Source organism: Balearica regulorum, chromosome 2 (assembly GCF_011004875.1).
Source record: "Balearica regulorum gibbericeps isolate bBalReg1 chromosome 2, bBalReg1.pri, whole genome shotgun sequence".
Classification (NCBI taxonomy): domain Eukaryota; kingdom Metazoa; phylum Chordata; class Aves; order Gruiformes; family Gruidae; genus Balearica; species Balearica regulorum.
This window is the reverse complement of record NC_046185.1, coordinates 142,380,886-142,408,329: the sequence shown is the minus strand read 5'-3', so window position 1 is coordinate 142,408,329 and position 27,444 is coordinate 142,380,886. Positions and strand designations below refer to the sequence as shown.

The following is a 27,444-nucleotide window of genomic DNA, read 5'->3' as shown; positions in this document are numbered from 1 at the left end:
ATCTTTATATTATCAGCCTGAACAGTGTAAGGTTGCCAAGTTTAAATGCCACCAGAAACAGGTCAAAGGCCATGTTACTGTCAGGAGTACAAATTCCAAGTTTATTAGGGATCCACAGTAAGACAATCCTCCTCTGAGCCTCTACAGCAGCAGTCTGTTAATTTTGCAGTTCTAGTTTTCTCTCACCAAACCTAAATAACAGAGCAAACGATGAATTAATTCTGCAAATACTTTAAAAAAAAACCCCAACAAATCAAAAACAAAGCAAAAAATTCACCATACAACTGTCAAATGGGTATACATTACAGACCTTTAAGGGTTTTTTTTTATAGTTAATGTATGAAAACACTATCTAATGAATACAGGCACACAGAAATAATCTGAAAGGGAATCCAGAATCCAAAAATCTAAATGCTTTCTCAGAAAGTGCTCACTTAGCATGAATATACAGAAAGATGTATAAAATGTTTGAGATATATATGTTTAGAGAGATCTCGTGAATATGCAAAAACATTTTGCCCGTTACAAAAGTTCAGCAAAATATGAGTATCACCTGATTCAGTCCTTTCAGTATTCTGATTAATATATACAGTCCGTAATATATAGTAATATAGTAAACAACCATTTTACCAGTGTTTTCAAAATTTCATAATTCAACAACTGAGCAAGTATATATTAAGACTGACTGGTTTTACTGACACATAGCACACCTGAAATGGAGTAAACCTGAGTGCTGTGCTTAACAGGGGCTAATTTACGCAATATCCAGGAGGTCCATTTTCCTTTAAATTCAGCTTTAGCAAGTCCACTTGCAAGATTATTAATGCCAGATCACAGCTATGTGAGAGTGTTATCCAAGGTTACAGACAATATATATGTTTATATACACCTTTAGTAAACATAAGCATGTTAAATCATATCAAGTCATTAAATGCATATATGATTTTAATAAACAAGTATATTTTTTCGCTGGGAGACATCTGTTCCTGGTGCATCTGAAGGTTTGACTGAAGAATCTTTTTCTGGTGTGTCTGAAGGCTTGCCTGAAGAATTTTTTTCTGGATTGCATAAAGCATCTGCAGTAGAAGATGTGTTGTTTGTGACTGGTTCAGCAGTGTAACTGTGCAACACTTGCTCAAGTCGCTGAATACCTGTAGAAAGGAAATACAGAGGGAAATACTGACTGGATGTATAGCAAAAAAAAAATTCACCATGAGAGTGATTAAGCATGGAAACGGGTTCCTCAGGGAGGTTGCGTAAATCTCCATCTTGAGACAGCCTCAAAACTTACTGAACAAGGCCCCAAGCAACCTGTTCTCTGACTTAGGGACTGGCCCTGCCCTGAGCTGGAAGTTGTACTAGGTGACCCAAGAGTTCCCTTTCAATCTACATTTTTCTCTGACGCTATATGCTCCCATTACATCACAAATGTCCCCTTTGCCAACAATAGAAAGCATTCACTCAAGGTTAAGTATTTTACAGCATGAGAGAGGGCTACATTTTTCATATCCAACATGAGCCACATAAAAATGAGGGATGGTGGGGAATTCCCACATGTTACAAAGCATAATTTGAAAGAGTAAAAATCCTTTCACATAAAATTTGGTTCCTTACTTCTGATAGAGTAAAAATAAATTTTAAAATTAAATTCTGAAAGCTTTAGAGGTTTAACATAATCCAACATAAGTGCTTTGTAACCGATGCTCTGGGCCAATCTAATATCTCTCAGCTCATACAAACTCTAAAAATGCCCCTCAGAAGCTGAGAGAAAATAATTAGGTTTGAACTCATTGTTTATAATGTTAATGTTTCTTAAAACTTGTGTGCTACTACATGCCATATTAGAAGTAAAACCCACTTACACAATAAAATCTTATCTACAGAATCGGAGAAAACCAGTCTAAACCACCCAGGTTCATAACAATAAAAAGCTTTTCCAGGACTAATCAGGAGTTTTTCATCAAGGAGCTTCTGCCATAATTCAAGTTCGGCTTCAAATGTCTGTGATCTTAAGAACTAAAAGAAGAAAATATTTTTTTATTAAAGGTTGAACAAGTGCATAAATTCATTGAAACAAACTTCCAGGACCTGATACTAAAGCGTGTAACAACATGCACAAGTAATTTTTACACTTCCAACTTATATATTCCCATCCCTTTTCAAACTTCCTACATACTTTTCTGAAGTCTGCCCACACATAGAGTCCTCCTGAACTTTTGAGCACGGGTATTCCAACATCTGCAAGCCCATCCACAAGAATATTCTGTGCTTCTTTAAGTCGCTTTTTGTTGGTAGGAAAAAACACATTGTCCAACCAATCTATCAAAGCAAGAAAAATATAATTCTGTTTTATTTCCACCTCCAATGGAAAAATAAAATGGTTCAATGGAAACACTTCTAGCATGGCTAACCTCTGTCCCTAAGGAACTGACTGAGAACATGCTGAACAGGTCCAGGACAGCTATGGAAGACAGCCAGTTGATTCACAGCTTTCTGAATTTCATGATTTCTGGTGTACAATACTCCAACTCTGATACCGCTCATACCAAAATCCTTTGAGGACAAAAAGAAGAGAGAGGCACAATTTTTACTTTATGTTTGTGCTTTGGCAAGCCACCAAGTCTAGAGTCACTGTGACGCATAGGAAAAAAACAACAACCTTCTGGAGTAAATTCTCAATACTGATAAATGGAGTCCCAAGCGTGATAAAAACCAGCCAGCAACTTCTAAACAACCCTGTGCCAGGGAGGTCAGTGGCTTTAACAGGATTGCTTTACAGACCGACAACTGAAACCATGCTTGGCTCTTCCCCTTGGGCTGTCCCCAATATACCCCACTATTGTTTCCAAGCAGTCATCAGTTGACTGTGCCCTCCAAGAAAAGAAAAGGCAAAATGCTACAGATCTGAAATGTGCTTATGTCCTTCAATTCCTTTAATACATATGCATCTACCGTTGCTGTTAAGTAGATCCCAAATTAAACTCTGAACTTTAACAAATTTTACACTACTAAAGAAGAAAATAAATTCATAAAAGAAAGAGAAACTCAGTCTGGCAGCTATACCACAAATTATGTCAGAATAGCCCAACTAATTTTTGTGGAAACCTATCTTAAATTAAAACACAAACATAGTATTTTGACCTACCTTGCTAAAACCCCACATAAAATGTGTCCGTTCTGGATCTGGTAAACTGAATGAGAAAAGAGGAAGACAAGAACTGTTGCTATAGAGGAACAAGTCAGGCAGGTTACAAAAATGTTTACATTTGTAAAACTGTAGTAATTTTTTAGTAAAATTGACATATAATCCTTTGAAGTGGCATGACATTTTCAGAGATCTTTTAACAAAACATTATCCTATGACACTGATCTCCTAAGCGTGTGCTCAGGGACTGATTTACACAAAAAAATCAGAAAGGATCTGCACTAGGATGTAACAGTTCATTTGAAATCTCAGATTCCCACTGCATAGTTAGTGATCACCCCCATGTTAAAACAAAAGCAGCATTTCCATAAATGATGCACAACTGCTCTTGTACTTGATGGAGAAGAACTGTTTGCTCAACTGAGCTGCATTTCAGGCTAGGGAAGGGAGAAGTGAACATTTTAGGGCATGCATCTACACAGTGAGGTGCAACTAAACAAAATACACCTCAGTGTATGATGCTGGTTTTCTTCTGCTTTGTGTAACTTTGGGTAATTAGGGTCAAGGCTGGAAATTTCCTTCTTCAGCCTAATGGAGCTGGGTGAACTTTCACAATAACAAAATTATTTTTTTAGGCTTCATTTATGATTCATGATGTTGTATGGGTGAGGCAATACCCAGTCACTTCACTGAGCTTGGTTGTACTTGGAAATTTCCCATCGGTCTGAAATTTATGCAGTTATACAAAGACAATCAAATACTTTTGGGGAAAGAAGTTTTATTAGTCAGATACTAATAGGTTTAAATATTCTTGAAAAGTTTCTTTTTTTCATCACCTGTTAGGAAACTAAGAGCCCAACAGCATAGGAGTCAGGAAGGAGATTCATTATAGCAGGTAACTTGCACAACCTTGGGCAACTTCATTACCATCACAGTGAGAACCTTACACTCAGGCTGTGTAACAGGGAACAACAAAGAAAAGCAAAGTGGCAAAAATGACTAAGGGCACATGACTAATTTTTATTGCTATTACTGTATCATACGCATTAGCTGGAAGCAAGAGACCTGGCATTTAAAGCTGTCTATGAAGAAGATCTCTTGTATTGACTAGTCTCATAGTTGCAAAGATTTGGATGTGAGTTTGTTTGAATGACACCAGTTATGCTAGCTAACCAGAAGCTTAAAAAACTGCTGTGGGTTCTGTTTAGGATTAAATATCTTCTAATCCTTCCTAAGAAATCACACTTACCAATCTAAGCTAAGAACACTGGTGAAGGTGGTATCATCATAAACAGACAGCATGTATATTTCATCCATTATTACGTGTAATTCATATCTACGTAAAGAAAAATATGGGCATATTAACATATTTAAAAGGAATTTATTTGCATATATATATGTATGTATAATCTCAACAACTGCCATAGCAAAGTATCCATAAGTATGCCTATTTGCTATTATATTCCCCCTACAAATTTTACACAGAGGTCACAAGGCATACTGTGAGCACTTGTGCGTCGCCAACTTCTGTTTATAAATATTCTGTATTTCTCAGCAGCAATAACATTCCATATATCTGAAACAAAATCCAACTGCATGCTCACTTCAATGGTTTTCAGGAATATGTATGGTCCCACCCAGCTCTTATTTAAAGTTTAAAATGAACACAACAGCATATCATAAACTTCTTTGTCCCTCAGGATTTCTTCAGTGAGATTTGAAGCCAAATGCAGATGTTAGGTCTTCAAACATGCACCTATGATAGCTCTCTAATACACTCTTGCTGTGAAAGCCACAGTAAGCAGAAAGCGATGTTATCATACCTGATACCAACAAACCACGCGCATATTTAGAAATATTGATAAAAATTCCAGAATGGTTTTCAACATTCAACTAGTGCAGGTACTCTCTTCATAGAAAACCTCATTTAGTTTGACTGCTGACTTCTGTAATTTTTTTTAAAAGGAAGTTTGGTTTCAGAACAGTTTTTACATTGAAAATAAAGTTATTGTTTCTAATCCTTATCCTCTAACATTATTTTAGTACCAGCTTAAGTTGGTTGCATCCTGAAATGCATGGGGTATGCTGAGAAAAGACACATTTGCCTTTTTAAAAACTTAGTAACTGGAAGTAGTACATTGAATTCTACTAATCTCAACTGCTGTTTCCATTGACAGAAAATCATGCCAAAAATGCTGGAATGTTGTGTTATTCCATTTCAAAATTAAATAAACCAGCTGTAATTTTTGGTAATTAATGAACAATTAATACCAACTTACTCTATTTAAGATTGTCAGAAACTAAATATTGCTCGCTTTCAAAATGTGTACAGGGTTTTGCAGTCATCACTGAAATAATAAAGGAATACATATCTACCTAAAAAAAAAAAAAAGAAAAAAAAAGAAGAAAAAAAAAAAGAAGATGCTTTTCAAAAGGAAGTGTTTTTTCTCTATCAGTACCCAAGGGATTCAGGAGACTGTTAAGAGCTTAGAACATGAACTCTGAGCTGGGTAAGAAGAAAAGAAGTGGAATGGGGATGAGACATTTCAGAAATATCTTCCTCTGAGGGGAAGTGAATTGCTTGCACGTCTTGAGCGAAGTAGGTATAAAAGATGCTACAAAACTTCAGACCATTGACTTGCTCCTTGCCAAATCAATTACTTTCCCCCAATATCAAATGTTAAGTTTTTCTTATTTTGATGATGTTTCAAATGATGGTGCTGGCCATGTTTCCTACTACTGCTAAAGACTGGGAATCACCAGCAGTCATTTTTGCTGAGCCATGCATCAAAGCAGATTAAAAAAGAAACAGTGTTAGGCAAATAAAAAGCTTTGTAAGTTTAAACCACACATAAAAGAAAAAAAAAATCCCAACAGTATTTCATTCAGAAAGACAATGTTGGATCCCAGGTTAAGCAATTTATACCAGTGCTCCCAGAAAGGCCAAGCGAAAAGGATAGTTACACAAGAAGCATGATCAGAACCCGGTCCATTACCTTCTCCCAACCCGTACAAGCAAAGAACAGGTGATCACCAAAGGTGATTTTTCATCACTGCTACAGTGCATCAACAGAAAATGAAATACCGAACAAATAGCGCTAGGGCTCTAACCTGTGTGCAAACTCTAGACATTCTCTCAGTAACTGTGCTGGGTAAATGTCCCCTAATGGGTTGTGGGGGTTGATCAGGATTAATGCTCTGACTCGGATGCCCTGGAAAAAGAAAAACTGATAGTTGGAGACACCAACAACGTCAAACTAATGACTAGTAAGGATGCAGCAAGGAAGTCTGGGAACCCTTCAGTGAAAAGCTAGCTTTTGAAAATTATTTAATTACATACTACAATTACTATACAGACTAAGATTCTGGCTACTGACCTTGTTTCATAATTTATCCAATACCACCTGAAAAAATATACTAAATAGTTTGTTAGTAAATGAAAATCAGGTTAGGATTTGAAACACCCGTTGATATCAACAGGCAAGATTATGGTGCTGTAGGGATTAATACTGGTTCTTCAGGCATACTTCCAAAATAATTTCCCAGGACTGAGCAAAGTTACTCTGCATAAACATGGGAAAGCCGAACAGAAATCAGACTTTGACATCTAATAAACTGCCACGTAATTAATTTTTCAATGGTGCTTGTTTCTTTAAACAAGTAATAGAATCTGCAAAAGACTGAAAACTGAATTACTTGGTGTTCTATGAGATGCACTTGGGCAAATAATTACTTTTTTACTCATATTTATCAACAGTGTAGAATTTCTGTTTTTCGAAAACCTCATCCACTGCAAATTCTCACTCCACCCAAGCCTCCTCCTATTTGCAAAGACCAACTCCCAAGGAAAAGGAACTCCAGGAAATCAAGATCAGTGATGAGGAAGCCCTGATATTTGCTTTCCCTGCCATGTGCCACTTGTTTGGACATTAATGGGTGCTGTGAGCAAGAACTTCACAAGAAACGAACTTTCAGCCTGTGATTCCAGCTGAATTACCTGGAAACAAGACAAGATACAAATACCATGCACAAACAGCTGTTCCACAAGTATTCCTTGCATGATATAGTATTTGACATCTGACGTGTGCTAAGCAGATGATGCTGAGTGAGGCGTTATTGCTCATAGGAACAGCTGCTGTGGGGCGGCAGTTTCTCAACCGCTGTTCTAGTCTAGTTTCTCCAGCTATTTATGATATCACATGTATCCAAAGCAGATGTTTGTCGTCTTACTCGTGAGAACTGTTTCAGCTCTAGAAGGCTGACAAACACCCACAGATCTCTAAAGAGTTAATCCAGTCTGTGCTCCAGCGCCGTGTCCAGGCAGTTCATGCCCTGCCAGCCACGGTAAGGCAGCAGGGATGCTAGCTGCCTCCCGCTGCTAGGATCCAGTGCGAAGTGCCGGAATGCTCGGGCTCGCACGGGCTGGCAAAGGCACAGACAGATGACACAGACATACAGATGGTGTCTAAACATAGGCACCATGCTGATCAAGCAATTAGCTAAGTAGGACAGCTTCAACATATCTATAAAAAAGTGTTATGCATTTGTGTGTATCCAAATACCCGCTTCTTTATATGTGACCTTACTTATAACTGACCTCTGTAAGTGACCTTCCTTGTAACTATACGCTTTATCTGTTGTTAAACCTCATTTTCTACCCTGGAAGAGGACAGAAGATGTCTATCTTGCTTCAAGTTTTGAAACATCACTACCATCGCCACCACATCTTCAGTAAAATGTTTTACTATTCAGCCTGTGCCTCCTCCACTGGACCTTTTCAAGGATGAGCACAAACAGTTAAGTTTAAGTGCATTTAGAATTTTCCATGGAGTGCATTATGCACCTCAAGACAGTAAAAATAGGAAACATTTTATCCTGAAATATTGGTGAGCATTATTTTGTGGACACTCACAAAATTCAAACATTTCCATGGGGTGGAAAAGCAGTTCCAAAGACAGAGAAGAATGTGAAAAAAACCCCAACTTGTACGTGATACACAATAGGACAAATAATATCCTCATTTTTACAATCCTGAACAGTACGAAATCACTGAACGTGCTATGTATTTAGAACTAATGAAGTCTCCTAAACTCTGGAAAAATGACTGTTGTAATTTTTTGTTTGCTAGCAATTCCTTGTTAGCTGGAACTCAGAAGAACTCTCCTCAAAATCACATTAGACATGTTTCATTAATTAACCAAGTGGGTCGTTACTGTAGCAGATTCTCTCTTCTGAGGGTCAGAACAACAGCTTGTTTACAACACTTCAAATTCCATTAAAATCTACAGAGAAAGAAACTTGGTCTTGAAAGACAAGTTAAGACCTGTTCTTTGTAAACTAGAGTCAGGGACTTTCTGTGCATTTTGTTACAGTGCCCAGATTATAAAATATGTTTGACTCCTGTTGCCAGAGTTGGACCCTACTCAGTCACAAGACTGAAAATCTGCACAGATGAAACTGTACAAATGGTCCGATGCTGAGAACATACTCTGCTTACAAAATGACTAGGAAAACAGAAAAACTGGAAATCAATGTTATTGATACCTGCTTTTTAGCTCTCTGTAACGCAGCTTCTAATTTTTCAGCTGTTAACTGGAAAGGGTGACTTTCTTCATCAGTCACCTACAGAAGGAAAAAAATCAGCAAGAATAAAAAAACAAAAAAGAAGACAGTGAAGAAACACTCCCACCTAGTGAAAATACAATTGCTACTGGCTTTTAAAAAACCAAAAAGTTAAACAAAAGAAGTTTCTCATGGCACTAGTTCAAGGAGGGAAAACAGCAGTCCAAAAACAATACTATTATCACCTCAGAATCTGAAACTAAGATCAGTCTTTTCTACATAACTCAACTATTTCGCTTTAAAATGTTGCCCTTATCCAAGACTATACTATCAATGACTTACAGAAGAACTTTTGTACTTAAAAGATGACTTTTCATGGTGAAAATGACTGTATCATTTGGTCTTACAAAAGATGCTACCCTCCTTCGACCTGCCTCACAGATTACCGAGCTTTCAAACACCTTTCAGTGCTTAAGGGGAAAAAATATGCAAACCAAATTTCCTCATAGTAGGAGTGACAGACTTAGAGCTGGCAAATTATAATTTGGCATGTCAGTGCAGAACGGCGTCTGCACAGAACAAACGTAATCCTACACATCTGATGACACCAGCCTCCTGTCATGCTGCAGCCTGAGGAAGAGACAGGCTGTCTCTAAAAGTGCTAGACGGATCCCATCTCTTCACTTGGACTTGGTTTGCATTTTCAGGTTTCTTTGGTTGTTCCCTGTGAAATGTCTGTTAATGTACGTGCACAGCATAGCTAAAACTTTACCTCACTGAACAAGGGCACGTGAACAGGTTGTATTCCGCCGTATAGCCATGTTTTTGAATTTATACCGCCATAGTATGGAGCTGGAATAAGATATCCATCTGAAAACATTAAAAAATGAAACAAACATTCCTCATGAGCAATTATTTTGGTATACTCTAATCTGACAGTCTAAGAATTTGACATCTGATTTAATTTCAAAGCCTTCACTGTGGCCTAAATCAATATTTAAACAAAACTGAAAATTTAGCATATGTCAATCAACCTGAATTCTTTCCCCATATCCTTCTTAGCATTTGCAATAGCAGATTTGGCAATCGTGTATATTTTCAGTAAAAGGGAATGGACCTGATCAGCTACTTGTTTTCTTTATGTATTTAAATAATAATGACAAATAATGATCTTGCTCTTAATGTTTTGCTAATGCGCTGTTACTATCAATTTTTCATCAGGAACTGCTGCACACCTCAGCTACTTCTTTCCGGTTGCCAAGGCGCTATCTCGCAGCCAGGGAGCCTACAGCACTGTGGAACTTGTTCCTCCCCTCATTTTTTTGCTGTGAAGTAGCCCCAGGCTGGTGTTCTCCTGGGGCTACTGCACCAGCCCTGCGTGACAGGGCTTCAGAGGGGATGGAGTGGGCTTCCTACCTAAACCAAGGGGCAAAAAGGAGCCTGTCAGTATTCAAGCAGAAGAGTTCCTGTTAAAATGGTGCAAATACAATGAAATGTGTACATAGTAAGATAGACATGGATGCAAGTAGTAAACATGATCATTTAAAGCTAAACAAAATTTATTGGTTTCACAGCACTTTTTTGCCACCTTCATGCTGAAGTCATTGCACCGTGTTACTCTACATCACTCCACCCTCCTCCCAAGGGCTCTCGGTGCCAGTAACAGGGTGCTATGGGTGCGGCACAGCCTCCTGCACGGGAGGCCACCTAAGTCGTCCTGCTTGCCTTCCCTCCCTGGCAGGTCTTTGTGGATTTCCCCATTCTCCGCAGTACTGCACACCTACTCTGCTTTCCTCATTCCCAACCAGAAAGGAAACCATTTTCCCTTGCTGAGCTCTCTTTTTCCTCCTACTTTCTACTTCTGCTGCCAGCAGATTATTTCCCAGGACTCCGCTCCTGCTTTGCACTCCCACCTCTGCTTCCTCCTCACCACCACTCTTGTTTGACTGGGAATCCCTCTTTTGCTGCAGCTCCATTCCCCTGTCCCAAATTCCTTCGACGTGTTTTCCTTACGCAATTACCCAAATTTTGTCTGGGTCCCAGGTTTAAACCCATTCTACCTCCTGTGGACACCTGTGTGCCTGCTCCCTCCAGCTTCCACCATGGTTCCCACCTCTTTTTCTCCTAACTTTTCCAAATACACAGCATCCTCTCGGTACCCTTCTCCTCTTCCTATAACGCTCTTAAAAAACTAAAGATTGCATTCCAGAAAGCGAGTGGGCCTGCTGATACCTCAAACGTTTTCCACCATTCTAGAACTAGAGGCATTATTTCAAAGACACTCTGACAGTGAGAAAAAAATAGCATGCCTTGCTTCATTCAGGCCGTTGTTAGAATAACAGGAGGCTGTCAGAAGTCACAATACAATTATATTCACTGCTAACAAATGTTTTTAAGTAAAATAATCAAGTTTTTACTCACCACCAGGGTCACATAATACAGTTGACAGAGTAGCAAAAACAGCACAACAACCATTCATAACAGTTATCTGAAAGAAGTAACACAAACGTTCACTTAGCAATGAAATATTTAGCAGAAATATCAGCCCTTGTCTAGTTTAAATTTAAAAAAAAAAAACAAAGAGTGAAAAAGCCACACTGCTACACCTAGAACACCAAGTCTTTGAATGTTACACATTGCCCACTTTTTCAAATGGAAAATTAACACTACTAAGACTTCTGCAAATCTGGCATATATCCCTCCTGTAGTATCTTGCTGACATTTGTGTTCAGATTTACTCATCTTTATCAGTTTAAGAAAAATAAAATGCAAAGATAAAGCACTTGTCTTACATGTTCCGGATTCAGTGCTTCTGCAGCTCTGGCATAGTCAGTTAGAAATTTGGCAATTTCTTCTCTGAAGCTAAAACACAGAATTAAAAAATCAACTATGCAATCATGTATTTTTCAGGGAAAAAAAAATATCACAAAATACACACAGAAGAATGAAGCTTAGCAAAACCAGAACAAATGCATAATTCATTCTGTTATGAAAGCTTTGAAGATTTTGATTAAATAATATAATTTCTTCAGATACCCAGTGTGCTACATTTTGTGAGACAGAAGCACACAGAACCCATCTGTTAGTATGAGTAACAGTGACTGTGACTCAGCCCTAGAAAAATGAGAAAATAAAGAAGCATCTTTGAGCCCGAGTGAGATCTGGTTTTGGAGAAAGAACAAGAATTTGGGTATCACAAACAGTGACACCTGAGTCAACAACAATTCTTTAGAGCAAGACAGGCTTTCAGCCTGAGTGAAGGTGATGGTGGAGTTCCTATCCATCTTCAGGGACCCAGTATTTCCCCTCTACTCTTCACAGTCCCCAGTTTCTGTTTATCCCCCTCGGAGACTAGAATGAATCATTCCAGAAGTGACTGGTCACATCAGTATGATTCACCACAGCGATAGATGCTCTCTTGTTTGCCAACAAGCCCCGGGATCGTTGACCTCTGGCATTCCGGGTCTTTGTGGCACATGGGGTGGGGAAAAAAAAAAAACAGAACAAAAAAACGGAGAAGTAACTCCTGCAGAGGAACAGAAGAGCTGCCAGCATGCGGGCAGCAGTAACACACCTACCCTTTTGCTCACCAGAGGAAGGAAACCCCACCCAGCTCCACAGGAGCCATGACGAGCACTGACCATGAGCAACACAAATAGTGGGAAAATGAACTTCTCACCTTCTAATACCTTGCGTATCAGAATACTGGAAAAGATTAGGCTCCAGATAATTCATGTCAGGTCTTGTGAGCTAGTGACATGAAAGAGAGATAGTGTAGAACACAGCCTTCTTGGGAGTTTCTGTTCTGCTGTAGCATATGCATTTTAAAAAAATATCCAGCAACATTAAGGAAATGGAGAATATAAAAATTCATGAACTACAATTATGTTTATACTTTGCACTTCTCTGTTTTAGATTTTAAGATATTAGAAAATGACATTAAAACATCATCAAAATGAAGAAAATAATGAAAGAATTATTTATTGGATTGTTCTGTCATATATTAAAACAAGTTGTGAGCAACATATTGAGGAAAAATGTCCCCGCTGTACCTAAGAGATTATGCGGCCATTTCTAAGATATAAGAAAACTCAAAACAATTATCGCAATATTTAAGATATCAGCTTTTAATTCACGTCAACTTTGATGAGCTTCTCAACCAACAGAAGAAAAGTGACGGCAACCCCGTCTGTTAGAGAATAAACCCAGCTGTGTTATCAGCAGGGGCTTTCCTGCTCTCAAAGCAGGTGTCCCGCCTGAAAAGTGGCTCTGTCCCATATTCCTTGTGGCATCTATATTGGGTTATTTCTCAGATTTAAAAAAAAAAAAAAAAAGAAAAAAAAAAAACCCTCTCTGGCTGCCAGCACTGCCAACTCATCAGCTAACCAATCTGCACGTTGAGTTGATGCCCAACCCTCCATCACCAGCACTGCAAACGCACCAGCAGTTGCACTGCTGCAAACTCATCACCTCACGTAAGCAGGAAGCAGCAGGAGGGAATTTGCAAGCAGCCGAAGCCGGCCGGGCAACTAGATCTTCGCTTTGCTAACACACAAGCCAGAACCCCATGCTCTCCAGCAGATCAGCTAGAATTATCAAATCTGGGGAAAACACCTCCTTTAAAGAATATGCAATTTCCCCATAATTGTGTTTCAGAGACTGGCTCTTACTGCGGTGCGCAGCAGCATAACATTTAGGTTGCAGCTTTCATTTTGCTCAAAGTCTGAATTTCATGTATGGAGCATTTTCAGGCAAAGTTGTGGCTTTGCCATTGGAAAAATAAGTGTCTTATCGGGCCATGATTTTCCCCTCAGAAAATACACTTCTTCCTGAAAGCTACCATTCTAAAGCAGTATTTTCTGCTGAACCAGATCAGATCCTTCTATCAGTTCTGTTTGGACTTCAATCAAATGTGAATGAAGTTTAAGCAAAACCAAAACTATTCTAGTTTTCAGTCAGAGGCGAGTTTTCAGTGTAAATATTACTTAGCAAATTATTTCCTGGTGTGCAGTTGGAGCAGTACATAGAAACATACAACGTATGCTGCTTTGTGAAAGCTGTTAGTCACGGTGCCGGCAGTATCCCACCCTGTATGGTACTTTTCCTCTGCTAAATTGTTCATCAGAAACGTCAAACTCATCAAAGACAAAGACAAACTGGCGGTTCAGTCCCAGTTAGTCAGAAGACAGCAACACTTACTCTCTCCTCTATTAAGTCAAAGCAAAGCTTGTTCTCAGTTGTGCCCAAATTCAGGATGCCCTGGAAGAGACGGCAGTTATTAAACGACACCGCAGGAGGAGGAAAGCACCGGCCGGGCTCTCAGTCCGCGTCGCTACATGTGCAGTATCGAGCGGGGCTTTGCGAGCCCACCGAAGCGCGCCCAGGGCTACCGGGCGGCCGGCAGCTTTCCGGGAGGCAGCCCCGGGCCCGGCCGCTCCCCGCACCTGCGGATTGAGCTCCCGATCGAAAGGGTCGGCGACGTAGAGGGCGAAGCCGGCGTCCAGCAGCCCCGGGGCGCCGCCGGCGATGCGGTCGCCGCGGGCCGACAGCGCCGGGGCCGGGGACCCGCCGCAGCCGCCGCTCATCCTCCGCCGCGGGGGCCGGGACCGGCCCGCCCTCCGCCCGCCCCGGGATCCGCAGGAATCCGGCGGGAAGGGCCCCTTCCCGCTGCCGCCGGCCCCCGCCGGCCCGCCCGGCCCCAGGCTCCGCCGCCAGGGGCGGGAGAGGGGACCCGCGTGTGCCGGGTCGCGCCGGGGCGGCGTGGGGGGGGGGGGGGGGGGGGGGAGCGACGCGCCCCTCGGCTGCTGCGGGTTTGGAGCGTTTTCCGGGGCGGGCGGCCTGGGAGCGCTGCCCTGCGCCGCGCTGAGCCGTCACCTGCACGGGGAAACAAACTCCGGGTTCAAACTGGCGGGTTTTTAGCGCCTGGAAAAACGAGCGTTAGCAAATGGACCAGGAGTTAACTCTTGGCAAACGCTGAAATAGTTGTGCAGCAAAAATCGCCCGGCAGCTGTATGACCTGAATAACTTTTGATGTACCAAAACCTAATGTCAGCGTCTGCTTATCCACTGGCTCTCCGCAAGATCCGTACCGTGTTACGGCTGTGCTAAGGCGGCTCATAATCGTTACTGTAGATTTTTAAGAGCTGGTTTTATGTAAACAAGAAAAAGGAGGTCGTCTTTTTGTACGTAGGAGTCCCAAAGCGACCTTTTCCATGTGATATCGTTCTTCACTCAATCATTGCAACTAATTCAAGCTATTAAAGATTTTTGGAGCCTAGCATGCGACAGCATTGCTAAAAGATACAAAATCTACCCTGGTTATCTAATAGCAGCTGATACGCCGCCGCTGTACAACGTTACAGGAAGGCCGCGTACTTGGGAGGCTTACGAAAGCTCCACCAGCTGCTAGAGGATACGGAGGAAGAATTTTTCACACTTCATTTCTATTAGCCTGACTTACACTTGTGACCTGAATACCAGTAAACTGATTTAACGTTTCTCTACCAGCCACTATCTAAGCATCTGAAAGTATTTTATCCTAGATGTCTCTGCTGTGTTATTGGAACAACACACCGAACCTTCAGCAATGGATTGTCATTTCAATGTAACTATGACAGATTATTACACTTTGGCCTACTTTAGAAATGGGATAACTAAAGCAACTGAGCCTTAAAGCAAGATTTGTACCATTCCAATCCTATTGTGCATCTGCTAATCAAAGAGGGAAATAATCTGATATATGAGTTGCTAAAAAACTAAAACAGATTATAGAAGTAATGGCTCAAAATTTGCACCTAAGACAAAACGGATATTAGTTAATAAATCCTAAACTTATTATGTATTACAACAGCTTGCACCAAAGTCAAACACATCATCATCATCATGATCAAGTTGCCATCTCCCTTGTGCTTCCAATGCAAAATATTTCACTTAACCCACATTTCTCTCTGATGCCAAGGTCATGCTAACACAGATGGCCCGCTGTTAAGAGAGGGCATTTTGAGTGCAACAGAGACTCTACAGACCCCTGTAATGAAATGTAACTGAAGGAGCGCTGATTTGAAAGACCTCTGCCAAGCCCCTTAGCCCCCCGGCTGAGATTCTCAAGTGGCAGCTGTAAATGGGTTATTCCTGAATGATGTCTGAGAGAGCACAGCGAATTCCTACCTGTTAAATGACGTTGACAAATACTAGTTGTGTCTCCGAGCTTCATTCCATGGGGTTAATGCTGCAAATACCAGCCTAACTCATGCAAGAAATTCCATTCTGCTTCTGGTCTCTTCCAAGTTCCTTCATTGCTTACGATTTTATGGAAAATAGGCTTCACTCCCACCCTACTATATGAGCTTAGGAGGTATTAAATAATAAGCAGTCAGCTCCTCATGCAATAATACAGCATGTATGTATTTTACTATTTTCATAATAACTAGGAGTTATGACATAAATTAGGCAACAAGTAAAATGATAAATTGGATTCACAATATTAAAAACCCAACTATATAGTTTCATATTTTTTTTTATATATATATATGTATACACACACGCATACGCAAACACACCTCAGTTAATTCGCGTGAAATATCTTGTGGAAAAAATAAATCATACAATGTTTTTATTTTGAAACTGTATTTTAAAAGATTTGTTTGCTTTCGGGCTGGAAAAATTTACTTTGCTTCCTCATTGCCAGAAGAGGGGGAGGGAGAATCTCCCTGTATGACATTAAATGTAGATTGGTCCACACAAAATTTAGACTTCTGTGGGTGAACTAAAAGCCAAAGTACTTTTCAAACCTAATGTAAATCATGAAATTTATGTGTTTTAACCAGGCTGTATCTTGTCAGGCAGAGTTCTAGCTGGTGACATCTATTATGAAACATAAGGCTAATGTAATCTAAGCCTCAGCAGACATTGCTTATCTTTTTAATTTCATTCCTAATGGGTTAGGAAATCCTTTGCATTTTTTCTCCTTGGAAATGGAACAAAGTTTGATTCCTTAAGAAGCAGAAGCTATACTATAAATACCTTGTGACATTTTTACTGTACAACAGAAAATTTGTTTCCCGAACAAACAACAGTGATTTACGGCAGAATAGCGTTAACAGTAAAAGGACCTAACACACTGCCTGGTATTCAATGTCCCCAGTTCTTGGAAAAGCAAATCAGGCAGATTTTGATTATTAGGAATTACCAAATTCCCTCCACATTCAGACATATGAGCCTTTCAGTAGAGTTGACTGCACTGAATAAACCAGCATTTAGCAGAATTGACCCACTATCTCTTTTTTTTTTTTCCCAGAAACTTTTTCCAGTCACCAGCAGATTCAATCCGGAATTGTGTAACACTTCAAAACAGGTACGTTTTTCCAAGGCAGTATTTGAAAATTTATCAGCGTCATAGCTGTAAGAAGACAGCTTTGGACATAAATCGCTCTTAGAGTAAAAGCTGCCTAAACATTTTTAAAGAAAAAATTATGGGACAGCAGTGGAAATGGAGTTCCCTTTAGTAAAGTGCAATAATCCCTTGCTTGTTAGAAACAAGGTAAGTGTTTACATCTATATTTAACACTTGTTTCTTCAGAAGTCCCTCGACTACGAGGAAAGACTGGTTGGCAATTGGGAAAAGGTCAGTGACAGCTGACAATGTTGGTGACAACAGGAGTGAAAGGAAACAGCTACCCCAGGTTATCAACCTTTTACACGGCCTGTGATACGTACCCAGAAAACCTGACATCAGCATCACCGAAGGCAGGCAGGGATGGCAGATGAGCTGGTAGGGAGGCACAGAATTTGTCTGGGTTTGGGTTTCTGGCTCACACAGAGTTTACTTAGTTCTTGACTCGATGGAGGAGACTGGAAAACTTTGTTATTGGTCCCTTTTCACTCTTGGCATACTTCTTAATGCCGGGTCTTGTGAAAAGAGCCTCTGCAGGCTAGCTGACGTTTCTTGCACAGTGCTTGTACAGAAGGGATTATCCTCCCATTAGCTATAGGCTTTATGCTCCCTGTACATTGGACTTACGTGCCTGGGTAACTGATCTTCTAGGCTTCATTTAGATACTTTGCTATCTGTTGAGATGTTAATATAACCGAAGATCACCTAACAGCACCTAGTTATTAATAGTGACCTACTTTCTTGGATCAAATCATACTACCCACGGCAATAGTCAAGGTTATCTATATAGGGGGGTGTGTGTGTACGTGTATATACGTGCACACAACAGCAGTTAGTTCAGCACACTGGTGAAATCCCTTACATGTAGAAAGGAAGAGCACAGATTTGGAAAACAGATTTGGAACCTAGGCTTCCTGGGTTTTAAGAACATTTTCTGTGACAGCATAGTACCTCATTTTGGTTGAGGACTGATATGACCTCGACATACAGCCTAATGCAAGCATGCTTTCCTTTTTAGCTTTACAATATAGTACTCGGCACTGAAATATAGTATTCTGAATAAATGATTCCAAATGGGAATACAGATTACTGTACTGTCTTTGTTGATAGTCCTCTGACTGGTCCTTTCAGATTTAAGAATCAGTCCATCATTTGAGATTATCGTTAACAGGAAGGTTAAATCATTTCCCTTTTTAATGCATCTGGCCGATCCATTATCTAGACATAAGCTAAAGAAGAGATGCTACTACTAATTTGGGCTAATCTGGCTATTTTTGTAATAGTTGAAAATTTCTTTACGAAACAGAAAAGCTGTAATAAACTGCAACGTACTTCAAACAATTATGGCAAGGAAAGAGCTAGACCATCTTCTTATAGAAGTGCTAGTTGTAGAACAGAACCTTTAACTGAATAATCATAAGTTGGTAGGTAGAAGAGTAAGTGAAAAGCTCCTAGAGCTACCTGAGAAACTACAGGAACTAATCAATGAAGTTAACTGGGCTGAAGTTTCAAATGCAAGTATTTGAATAGAAGATAATATAACATTTCCTTAGGTTAGAGATGAAAACTGTTTGGAATTTGAAGCTCAAGGAAGAGAAGAAAAATATTTTGGATGAGCTCAGAATGGCACTGGATGAATAATCATTGGAAAAAAGATTACAAGAAACTAATAAACAAATAAATTATATCCTGAAGGCCAGAAATGCCAAAAATGAACTACTGGACCTGGAAAAGGAAATAAAAAAAAAACCCACAAAGTTTTGAGTTTTGACACATAAACAAAGCAGAGTAACTAGTTATGGCTTGTCAGCCGCTGCAGCACTTCATTAACAATATCCATGTTTTTTGGTCCTCTTCCAGTAAAAGCTAAGTTACTTCAAAGTGCTTTATATTTACCAGTGTAAATGTGAGTTACGTGGAGCGTGTGACAGGGAATGACTTGCTCCTTTGCAGCAAATTGCTTATCTATTCAACCCCTATTCATATTCACCTCTGCAGCCCTTTAAAACAAGGTGAACAAGGAAACAAATGCCACTATTATATAAGAAATACGAACTCAAGGTTAGAGGTCATCTAGGACACGGCTCTGATGCTAAACACACATAAATACACTTTCAAAAAGTAAGTATAACGTTAATGTCCTAGTGGTATTGACAACAGTAGACCTTTATAGTAATGCAACAGGGATTTTCAGTTTCAAAACCTACTGAAGCAAGAGTTAAGCATGAGTAAAAAGCAGTAGCTCAGCAGAAATGAAAAAATCCAGGGTATTAACTGCTACGAGCAAAGACTTGTAGTCTAGCAAGGCTTGTAGTGTATACAGGGCTTGTAGTGTATACCAGGCTGCAAGAATAAACATACAAATTATACATTCTTTGGGTTATTTGCCAGCACCGGGAGCAGGAACTACAAATAGACAGCAGTAAACAATATAATCATACAGTCAATATGATGTATTCTTCTAATTACTGACATAGCATGATACATTTCAATGAATGAAATAACAAATTGGAACATGTAGTGGGACCATATAAACAAACATGTAGGAAGGCTGCCAGTACTCGTACCTGAAGTCATCAGAGGAAGCCTGGACATACTATCTGATCACAGAAAGGGTAATAATGCCCAAAGGCCCAAAGCAATACTGGTGTGAAAAGGCACATAATGGCTATGAAAGACCATATTAAAAAAAAAAAAATTAAAAAAAAATTTTCTAATTACCTCAGGAAGGGAAATAGTAAGGAAGGAAGACTAGTGAAAAACCAACCAAGCACCAACCCCCCAACACAGTGCGGGCAAAATGTTGCGAAAGGATGGTGTAGACTTGTGGGAAACATCTCTAGTTTTCTTCCTCCCCTGCCCCTTCCTTCTTTCCCCTTCTGTCAAGACCTGCTTATCTATGTACCAGCCGAGGAAGACAACTCTTTAACAGTCTTCACCTAAGAGAGTAGCTGTGAATAATTTCAGGATGTAATATCAGAAAGCTTCCAAACATCAGAGATGTTTTTGAACAGCCTCCAAGAAGAAAAGATGGGGATAAGAAGATACAGTTGCGGTGAAATGCAACTTGCTATTCTTCTGAATAATAAGCAGTGGCGGAAAAGATGCAATTATCTTGGTTTGTCTTAATTTTTTTTTTTTTTTGCTATAGCTATTCTAGAAGTATTAGATTTAGTACCACCCTTCCCTAACACCTCTCTCCAAAGGCCATTAGAGAATGGCTTTATAGAATTTTTAAAAAAACATTTCCAGCATTAGGTATGACCGTTTATTTGAACAGAATCTATTTGTTGTGAAGAAAGAAACAGGGATAGGAAATCATTGTTAAGTTTTGGCAACTATATTGATAAAAAGCAAAATTTAAAACTTTATGTGATAAACAACTGGACAGAATGTAACCAATGTTCTCTCAAAAATTTAATATCAATCTGCAGGAAGACAGTTTTCTTCAAAATAAAATGTGACATAATTTTACAGCATGTAAATTTAAGAGAAACTTATCTTCAACTGCTGCATTAATAAATCCATATGAATATAAATAATCTTATTAAATCATATTTGTCATTAACAATTACAAGCAAATACAAGTTACTACGCTAGAGTCATTTTTTGTCCTGGTCTGAATGTTGAGCCAACTTGTCCTTTCTTCTTCTTGGGATTCTGAAAATTATCATACCTGGAAACAGAAAAAGATATCAGCAAATTCTTATGAAATGCCTTTGTTTCAATATGCCTCTTCAGATACACATTAATGCAACACAGAACTACAGATGTTTATGTATATTTTTATATTAATGAAGAGTGCATGTCTCCTCAGATCTGGGGACCTGGAGGAGTTTTTGTCCACAAACCTAACTCAGACAGCTCTGTGCCCTGCTTCCTCTATTTTTATTTTATTTTTACTTTTTGGGGCTGGGGGGGGAAGGTGGGACAAGGAATAGAAGTGGACAGGGTAGTATAGGCTCCTGGGAAGCATCTCTCATTCTCCTCCTTCCCTGTCCCTTCTCTCTTTCTCCTGCTCCAAGACCCGTTTATGTATGTATCAGTTGAGGAAGACAACTCCTAACAATCTTCATGTCAGAAGAACCCACTGGTGAGATCACAGAACATCCCGATGCCGATTTCCAGCTTCTTCACTCCAGTCTTTTCCAAGTCTAAGGAAACTCATTCTCCTTTTCTGTAGTTTATTGCCTTTCCCCAAACACAGCAGCTACAAAAACCACTACGGAGAGTCAAAACCCAGAGATGTGAAAATACGAGAGGCTACTACTCAGTGGGAGGAGGAAGGACCTAGCTCTAAGTCTCAGAGAATCAGTGTCTCTTTGTACAGTATAGCTCTGAACATAATCAAGGCTTTTCCGGTCTGTGGTTAGAATTTCTAGGTCCTACATTAATAAAACCAATGAAAGACAATGTACGGGTAAAATATTTTGTATGTAATTTAGTATTTCTGAAAAAAACCCTGCTGTCAGAAGCAACTCTGACATTCCCCACATTAAATAACTATTGTGTTTCTGATGAAGAAGAAACATGAAAAGACCAAATCTCCACTGAATACACAATTGCAAAAGAAAAACAAAATACTTACAGTTCAGCAAAATTCTTCCAGTCATCTTGGCTGATGGATGGTCTTATACCCTCAAGTGCAGTCATCAGATGGGACTGGGTAATAATTAAAGTGTTCTTGGCAAGCACTGACTGATTAAGGGTGCTGTCCTCCTTGAAAACAGAGCCAAGAACAGACAATGAAAAATTACCTCACAAACAAAGGCATAGTGCCATGGATATCAGTAACTCTGGAATTCCTCATTACATGTATGGACAAATGTATTACAAGTACAATCACAACTCCCCCGCCTCCCTCCAGTATTAATAACACAGAAATAACTATTTAGTTATATGAATGTTAACATCTGGCTTGTTTGTCCTCAAACTAGGTATCATTTATCTTTGGTATTTTTGTTACATTATATTTAACGTTATCGCAGAAATTATTTACTGAAATACCAAGAAGTGTGGGAAAACAATAGAAAAGTGTTAAGACTAAATAATCGAAAAAACTGTCATACTCCATTCTTGCTTCTGTAATTGGCTTTGATGGCATTGATTTCTGTCCTCAGGTGCTCTATTTGCTGCTCCTGGTTATTTTCCAGGGAGTCTTCTTGAGAAGCTGCTCTAAGCATTGAAGGTTGTGATGCTGCTGCGTCTCTCTGAGTCACGCTGGTAAAATCATGAGTTATGGAGTTTGGTCCAGACAAACACAAAGAGCTCTGAATTGATCACAAGAAGAAACACATTAACTCATTATGGATCCAAAAAAGCAACTCCACCATTAAGATTTAGCCTACAAATTTAATTCAGGATAGGCTTGCCCCCACTGGCAAAAAAGTACTTTCTCTTAAAAATATATCACATACATAACCTTTTGAACAGAAAGTTTAGGTTAATTTGCCATGGTGATTGGGGAAAAGTACAAATTTGAAAAGAAAGTATTTCATCTGTAGAAAAGGGCTGAATATTTTTGCAATGGCCTATCTCAAAAAGAATAAAGGTCTACTAAGTCCATTGTTCTATTTACATATGAAAATCAGTGGGTCTGAGATCTGGGCAAGTTTATGTAGTTAGCTTTGGAGTGATTCATAATTTAAATATTCATCACCTCCAAATTCTCTGTGCACTTGTTAAGTGTGAACTTTCAAGTTCGACAACTTTAAGAGATCAAAGTCCTTGTAGCCTTGCTGAAAAACTTTCACAGTTAGAGGAAAATTGAAGTCTCCAAAGATACATTAATGGAACACTATCATCTATAATGCAAGATAAAACATACAAAAGCACCTCAGCAGTCAGTAATTAGCTCTGCAGTGCCAAGATAAGTTACTTTTGGCTTTAAGAATCAATGCAAAATAGTTTTGAAAATGAGTCTAACACCTTTCACAACTAACTTGTAGTAGCAGTTCTACAACAGATCTTGAAAATTAATGTCCCATGGCTCACACGCAAACTCTGAAGTCATCTGTTGACCATAAGGAGCTCAGAGGCAGCATATTCTGGTTTGCTTACCTGGCAGCCAAGCGAGACGAGGTGGCCAGCTGATCACTATGCAGGTGCTGGGTAGCCAGCCAGCACATCCCTATCTGCAAGCTAGCCAGAGAATGTGCTGCCTTCTGTGCAATATGGTACTACAACAGGAACTCTGCTTCTAAAGAGCAACGATGGAAGCTAAGGTTTACTTCTGTTGTTCACACAGTCCCATGGTCAGATTATTCCATTAATGTACACTCTACTGGAAACTGAAAAATGGTTGTTGATCCATAAGATTATGACTTAATTCTTGAAAGCTGATTGGTCACTGTTTAGTAATAAAACTAAGTTATAAAAAAACCCAAAACACCAAAAAGTCAAAAACTGGTTTAGTATTAAACTTTGGAAGGCAACAAGCTGCCAGCCCAGACAGTAAGATCTGGTATGAATGCAGTTTGTTTGATTGTAAGGTATCAAGCAGTATTTTGGGAACTTGATTTTAAAGTCCTGCAAAGCTGCAGAGAAGTCCATACTGTATTTTGTCAGATCACATCCTTTCATCTTCTTCCCCACCGTGGACCACAAGATACAGTCTGAAGACAGTTTGAAGGACAAAGCAGACATAATTGTATATATAAAACCAAACCATTTGTCTGGTTCAGTTTTTCTGCTTCACAACTTATATTATTTACAAAATTCCAAATATTGAGTAATTTACCAGTTCTGAAGGAGTTCCATTTCCCAGCTCTGATTCATAAGAGCTTCCAAAATAAAGACGATACATGTTGGACCTTGGATCTTCAGGGAGCAAGTCAGACATGTCTAAAGAAATAAGAGATTGCTCTAGCCCGGCTTCTCCATCTATTGCTGAATCATCTGAGCCACTGCTGTGGTTTAGAAAAACCATGGAAGAGAGACTGAAGTCACTATCAGAACTAGAACCAAAATCCTGTGACAAAGAACAGAACATTAGAAGTATTAACTCATAACTAATTGCAATCTGAAATACATAAAAAAAAAATTCACATACAGTGCAAATGGAAGTATCAATTTACATGTTATTCTAGTAATCTTTCTCTGGGAGTATATTTCCAAATATTTTGCTAAGAAAATCCAGTGCCTTTAAGCAGAACTTCCCCTCTTCCTGCTAAAAAAATAATTTGAGGAGATAATCGTAAGGTTTTATTTGTTTGCTTTCAACTGTCTCACTCACTCAGTAAGTGTTGGGAAACTTCATGTACATTTTCTGTAGAACGATCACTTCTGTCTCAACTATTCCCTTCAGGCAATTTACTACTTTGTGCAAAGTGCTCTGGGAGATTGTGGCAAGTCGACTTTCACAGTGCCTAATTGCTGTACTCATCTTTAATCATAGTCAACACATTTTAAGTGTTGATGTGGAAATCACAGCTGTTGCTTTAGACGGGTGGCTGCAAAACTTTGATTGTACACCCCCATCAGTAAAAAATTTCTGAGCACACTCCACCAAATATATACATATTTATTTATTTGTAATTTATATACATGTACTATTGAAGTTCTAATATTTTCTTCCTGCACCTCAATGGATTGTCTTGTGCACCCCCCTGGGGCAGGTGCACTCCAGTCTGGAGACTACTGCCTTGGACAATGGCCTCCTCTAATGACAGCTAATCATCAGGTATCCTTACAACTACTTACTGATGCTACAACTGAAGGGATTGTTAGGGAAGATATGCTGGCGATCCCTCCCAATACTACGAGTTGCATCCTCAGAGCCCCATCCCTTGGTAACAGCTGGGGCAAAAAGAACCCAAGAGGCCTCCTTGCTTTTGCACCCCTGACCCAATCCTTCCCTTTGACCTCTGAGCAGTGGAAGCCATGCCCACCCCTTTCCAGCTAGGACCAGAAGGTAGGCATTAAAAATGTGAGGAGAGCTGGCTGAATAGAGGCTAAAAGAGGAAAGGACCTGTCAGTCACATAAGGGGCACAAATCAAGGGTGGGATCCTGTACCTTCCAAATGCAAGGATTAGCTGGTGCCTGGAAGATGAGCCAGAACAGGCCACTTCAGATATCACCATCCTCTCTTCACTTCTCTCCTGACCTCAGATTACACTCCATCTGTTGGAACAACTCCACGAAACCCACCAATTCCTTGCTTCCTCCATCATCCAAAATTGAATTTGCTAGCCGCTCCTAAGAAACTCTAAGTGGGATCCCTCCTATTGATCTGTCAGACATTCCTCATAACAGTGATAAACAGATTTGGCTTACATGAGTCTATTTAATATTAAACACCCATCATAAAATGAAAAAATCTTTGTGTTTAAAAGTATTTAAACTAATTTGTTACATTATTGTTGCATTTTTCGGCAAACATATTAAGATTTTAATCCTCTGTATAAAAATATAGCAACACTAAATCTTATTAAACAGAATTTTGCAAAAAAAAAAAAATCAAACCAAAACCAAACCATGGATAAAATTAACCCTTTCAAACATATCAACATATTTTGAAAAAGAGGAGAGACGTCTTTTATATCAGTTTTATTTACCTGTGTTAAACCTGAAGCTAAATTAGTATGGATTGCCTCTAATTGGGCATTGTACAATAAAGCTTTTAGGTCAGCCCCTGTGAACTGTTCTGTTTTTGCTGCCAAATCCTGAAGGTCCACATCGTTTGCCAAGGACAGAGAATGACTGAGAGCTTTTAAGATTTCATAGCGTGAATTCTGTAAAAACGGAGGAAAAAAATGTCAGTAAAGCAACCCATTATTTTCTTTGTCCTGACTGCTAGATAGTGCTTTGGACCTGTCACAAGCAACTTCCTATCTGAGGGAGGAAGGATCTTTTTAAAAGAAGATACTATCCTAATAATAGTACATATAGGACATATGGTACAGTAATCAATCTTTAAAATATAGGCATATATTTTGTTACATTTTCTTGAAGAGTCTAAGAGAGACTGTACCAAAGGCAGTATACCAAGAAATATATGTCTCTAACTTTCCAGCTAATATCTGGGATTTGTATATATAAAAATATGAAAGTGAACTCTGCTACTCATATGTCCTTTAGCAAAGACAAGTGTGACACAAGTGAAAAACTCACATTTACCTAAATGATCATATTCTAAACCAGAGGGGGGGGGGGGAAGGAGGGGGAAAAAAGAGTGTATCTGTGTTCTTAATGCACAGGATCATCTTCTTCATGTGTGTTTCAGAATGAAACGATGTGGTATTTATTAAATGTGCCAACTAATCTGAAAATGAAGAGCACTAAGTTTTTCTCATAAAATGAGGAATCAAAGACACACATTGTACAGCCTCAAAGGCCTAATCCAAAACCCACTAAAATCAATGGGAATCATTCCTTTCCTAACTAGTGGCACATCTGACTTAAAAAGAGCTTGAATATTCCAAATTAAATGTGGGTAAAGAAGAGTGGGATCAACTGAATTCGGAACAAAACTGCTCTGAAAACTTGAGATAATTCAAGAGCTGGGCTGGGAATGTCTATGGTTCATCACTTCAAGCAAATGGCAGATCCACTGGACTCTTAATTCGGAGAAAGACACAGAACATGAAAACACTACTCTGCATCCAATTTCTTTCTGCAAACTAGTTTTCTTTTTATTTATTTATTCTTTTAAATCAGTTATACCCACAGGAACATGATTTGATCCTGAAGACTGTGGTAAATAGCCTTGACTTTCCCCAGTTTTATGTGAACACATTGACACTAAAATCAGTGAATTTATACTGTTATATAACTGGAGCTGGGCAATCAAGTCCACTTTGTCCAGGTTTGACATACCACTAACTATAAAGAAAAGGAGAATAAAGACCATTAGTTTAATTTTTTTTTTTTCCTTGCTTCTCACATAAAATGTTTTGTTTCCTCACCTGATCAGGAGGTGGACAGTACAGGCACTTATCCAGTCGACCTGGCCTTAACAAAGCAGGGTCAATCAAATCTGGGCGACTAGTAGCAGCTAGCACATAAACCCCTTAGGAAAGTGCAGAAAAATATCATTAACGTCTGCTAAACTTTTGCATAAAAAGGAGCACACAGATTAATTATTACCTTGTAAGCCTTCCACACCATCTAACTGAGTCAACAGTTGGTTAACCACTCGGTCGGTGACTCCTGTGTTGTCATGACCTCGGCGAGGAGCAATAGAATCAAACTCGTCGAAGAAAACGATACAAGGCTTAGCTGCCTGAGCTCTAAAAGGAAAAAAAAAGGCAATACTTAAATTCTGTTTAAGTTTGGGTCACAGGTAAAACTGCTTAGAAATATTAAAAGTAATTGCTTTTTGCTTCAGAGAACAGTTATCTTTAA

The 27,444-nt window shown here is 39.3% G+C and overlaps 2 protein-coding genes across 11 annotated transcripts in view; both read right to left on the bottom strand.

Moving 5' to 3' along the window:
- PEX1 (peroxisomal biogenesis factor 1) overlaps positions 1–27,444 on the bottom strand; it is a 129,900-nt gene that overhangs the window by 82,022 nt on the left and 20,434 nt on the right. For 8 of the 10 annotated variants that reach the window (XM_075746186.1, XM_075746187.1, XM_075746179.1 and 5 more), the window contains 7 exons: positions 27,187–27,329; positions 27,006–27,109; positions 25,656–25,832; positions 23,839–24,069; positions 22,169–22,369; positions 21,688–21,818; positions 20,502–20,775 (listed from right to left, as the gene is read on the bottom strand). In XM_075746186.1, the coding sequence (XP_075602301.1) occupies positions 20,691–20,775; positions 21,688–21,818; positions 22,169–22,369; positions 23,839–24,069; positions 25,656–25,832; positions 27,006–27,109; positions 27,187–27,329 (1,072 nt within the window). In that variant the 3' untranslated portion in view covers positions 20,502–20,690. Of the gene's footprint in view, positions 1–20,501; positions 20,776–21,687; positions 21,819–22,168; positions 22,370–23,838; positions 24,070–25,113; positions 25,833–27,005; positions 27,110–27,186; positions 27,330–27,444 lie in introns of those variants that run through there. The other 2 variants (XM_075746180.1, XR_012834145.1) reach the window with 2 other exon arrangements.
- Positions 83–14,448, bottom strand: LOC104634921 (1-aminocyclopropane-1-carboxylate synthase-like protein 1). The gene is made up of 14 exons (XM_075746175.1): positions 14,152–14,448; positions 13,907–13,966; positions 12,387–12,457; positions 11,500–11,569; positions 11,129–11,195; positions 9,480–9,577; positions 8,690–8,767; positions 6,257–6,357; positions 4,395–4,481; positions 3,146–3,191; positions 2,412–2,553; positions 2,177–2,319; positions 1,863–2,016; positions 83–1,151 (listed from the first exon to the last, which is right to left on the bottom strand). The coding sequence occupies exons 1-14, from the start codon at positions 14,290–14,292 to the stop codon at positions 946–948; spliced, it is 1,464 nt and encodes a 487-aa protein (XP_075602290.1). The 5' UTR covers positions 14,293–14,448; the 3' UTR covers positions 83–945.

Excerpts from the sequence above, each read along its gene's own strand:
- LOC104634921 (XM_075746175.1), bottom strand. The coding sequence starts at position 14,292 with ATGAGCGGCGGCTGCGGCGGGTCCCCGGCCCCGGCGCTGTCGGCCCGC. Across the intron at positions 13,967-14,151 it reads ATCGGGAGCTCAATCCGCAG|GGCATCCTGAATTTGGGCAC; the intron begins GTGCGGGGAGCG and ends CGTCTCTTCCAG. Across the intron at positions 4,482-6,256 it reads TGTCTAGAGTTTGCACACAG|ATATGAATTACACGTAATAA; the intron begins GTTAGAGCCCTA and ends TTCTTTACGTAG.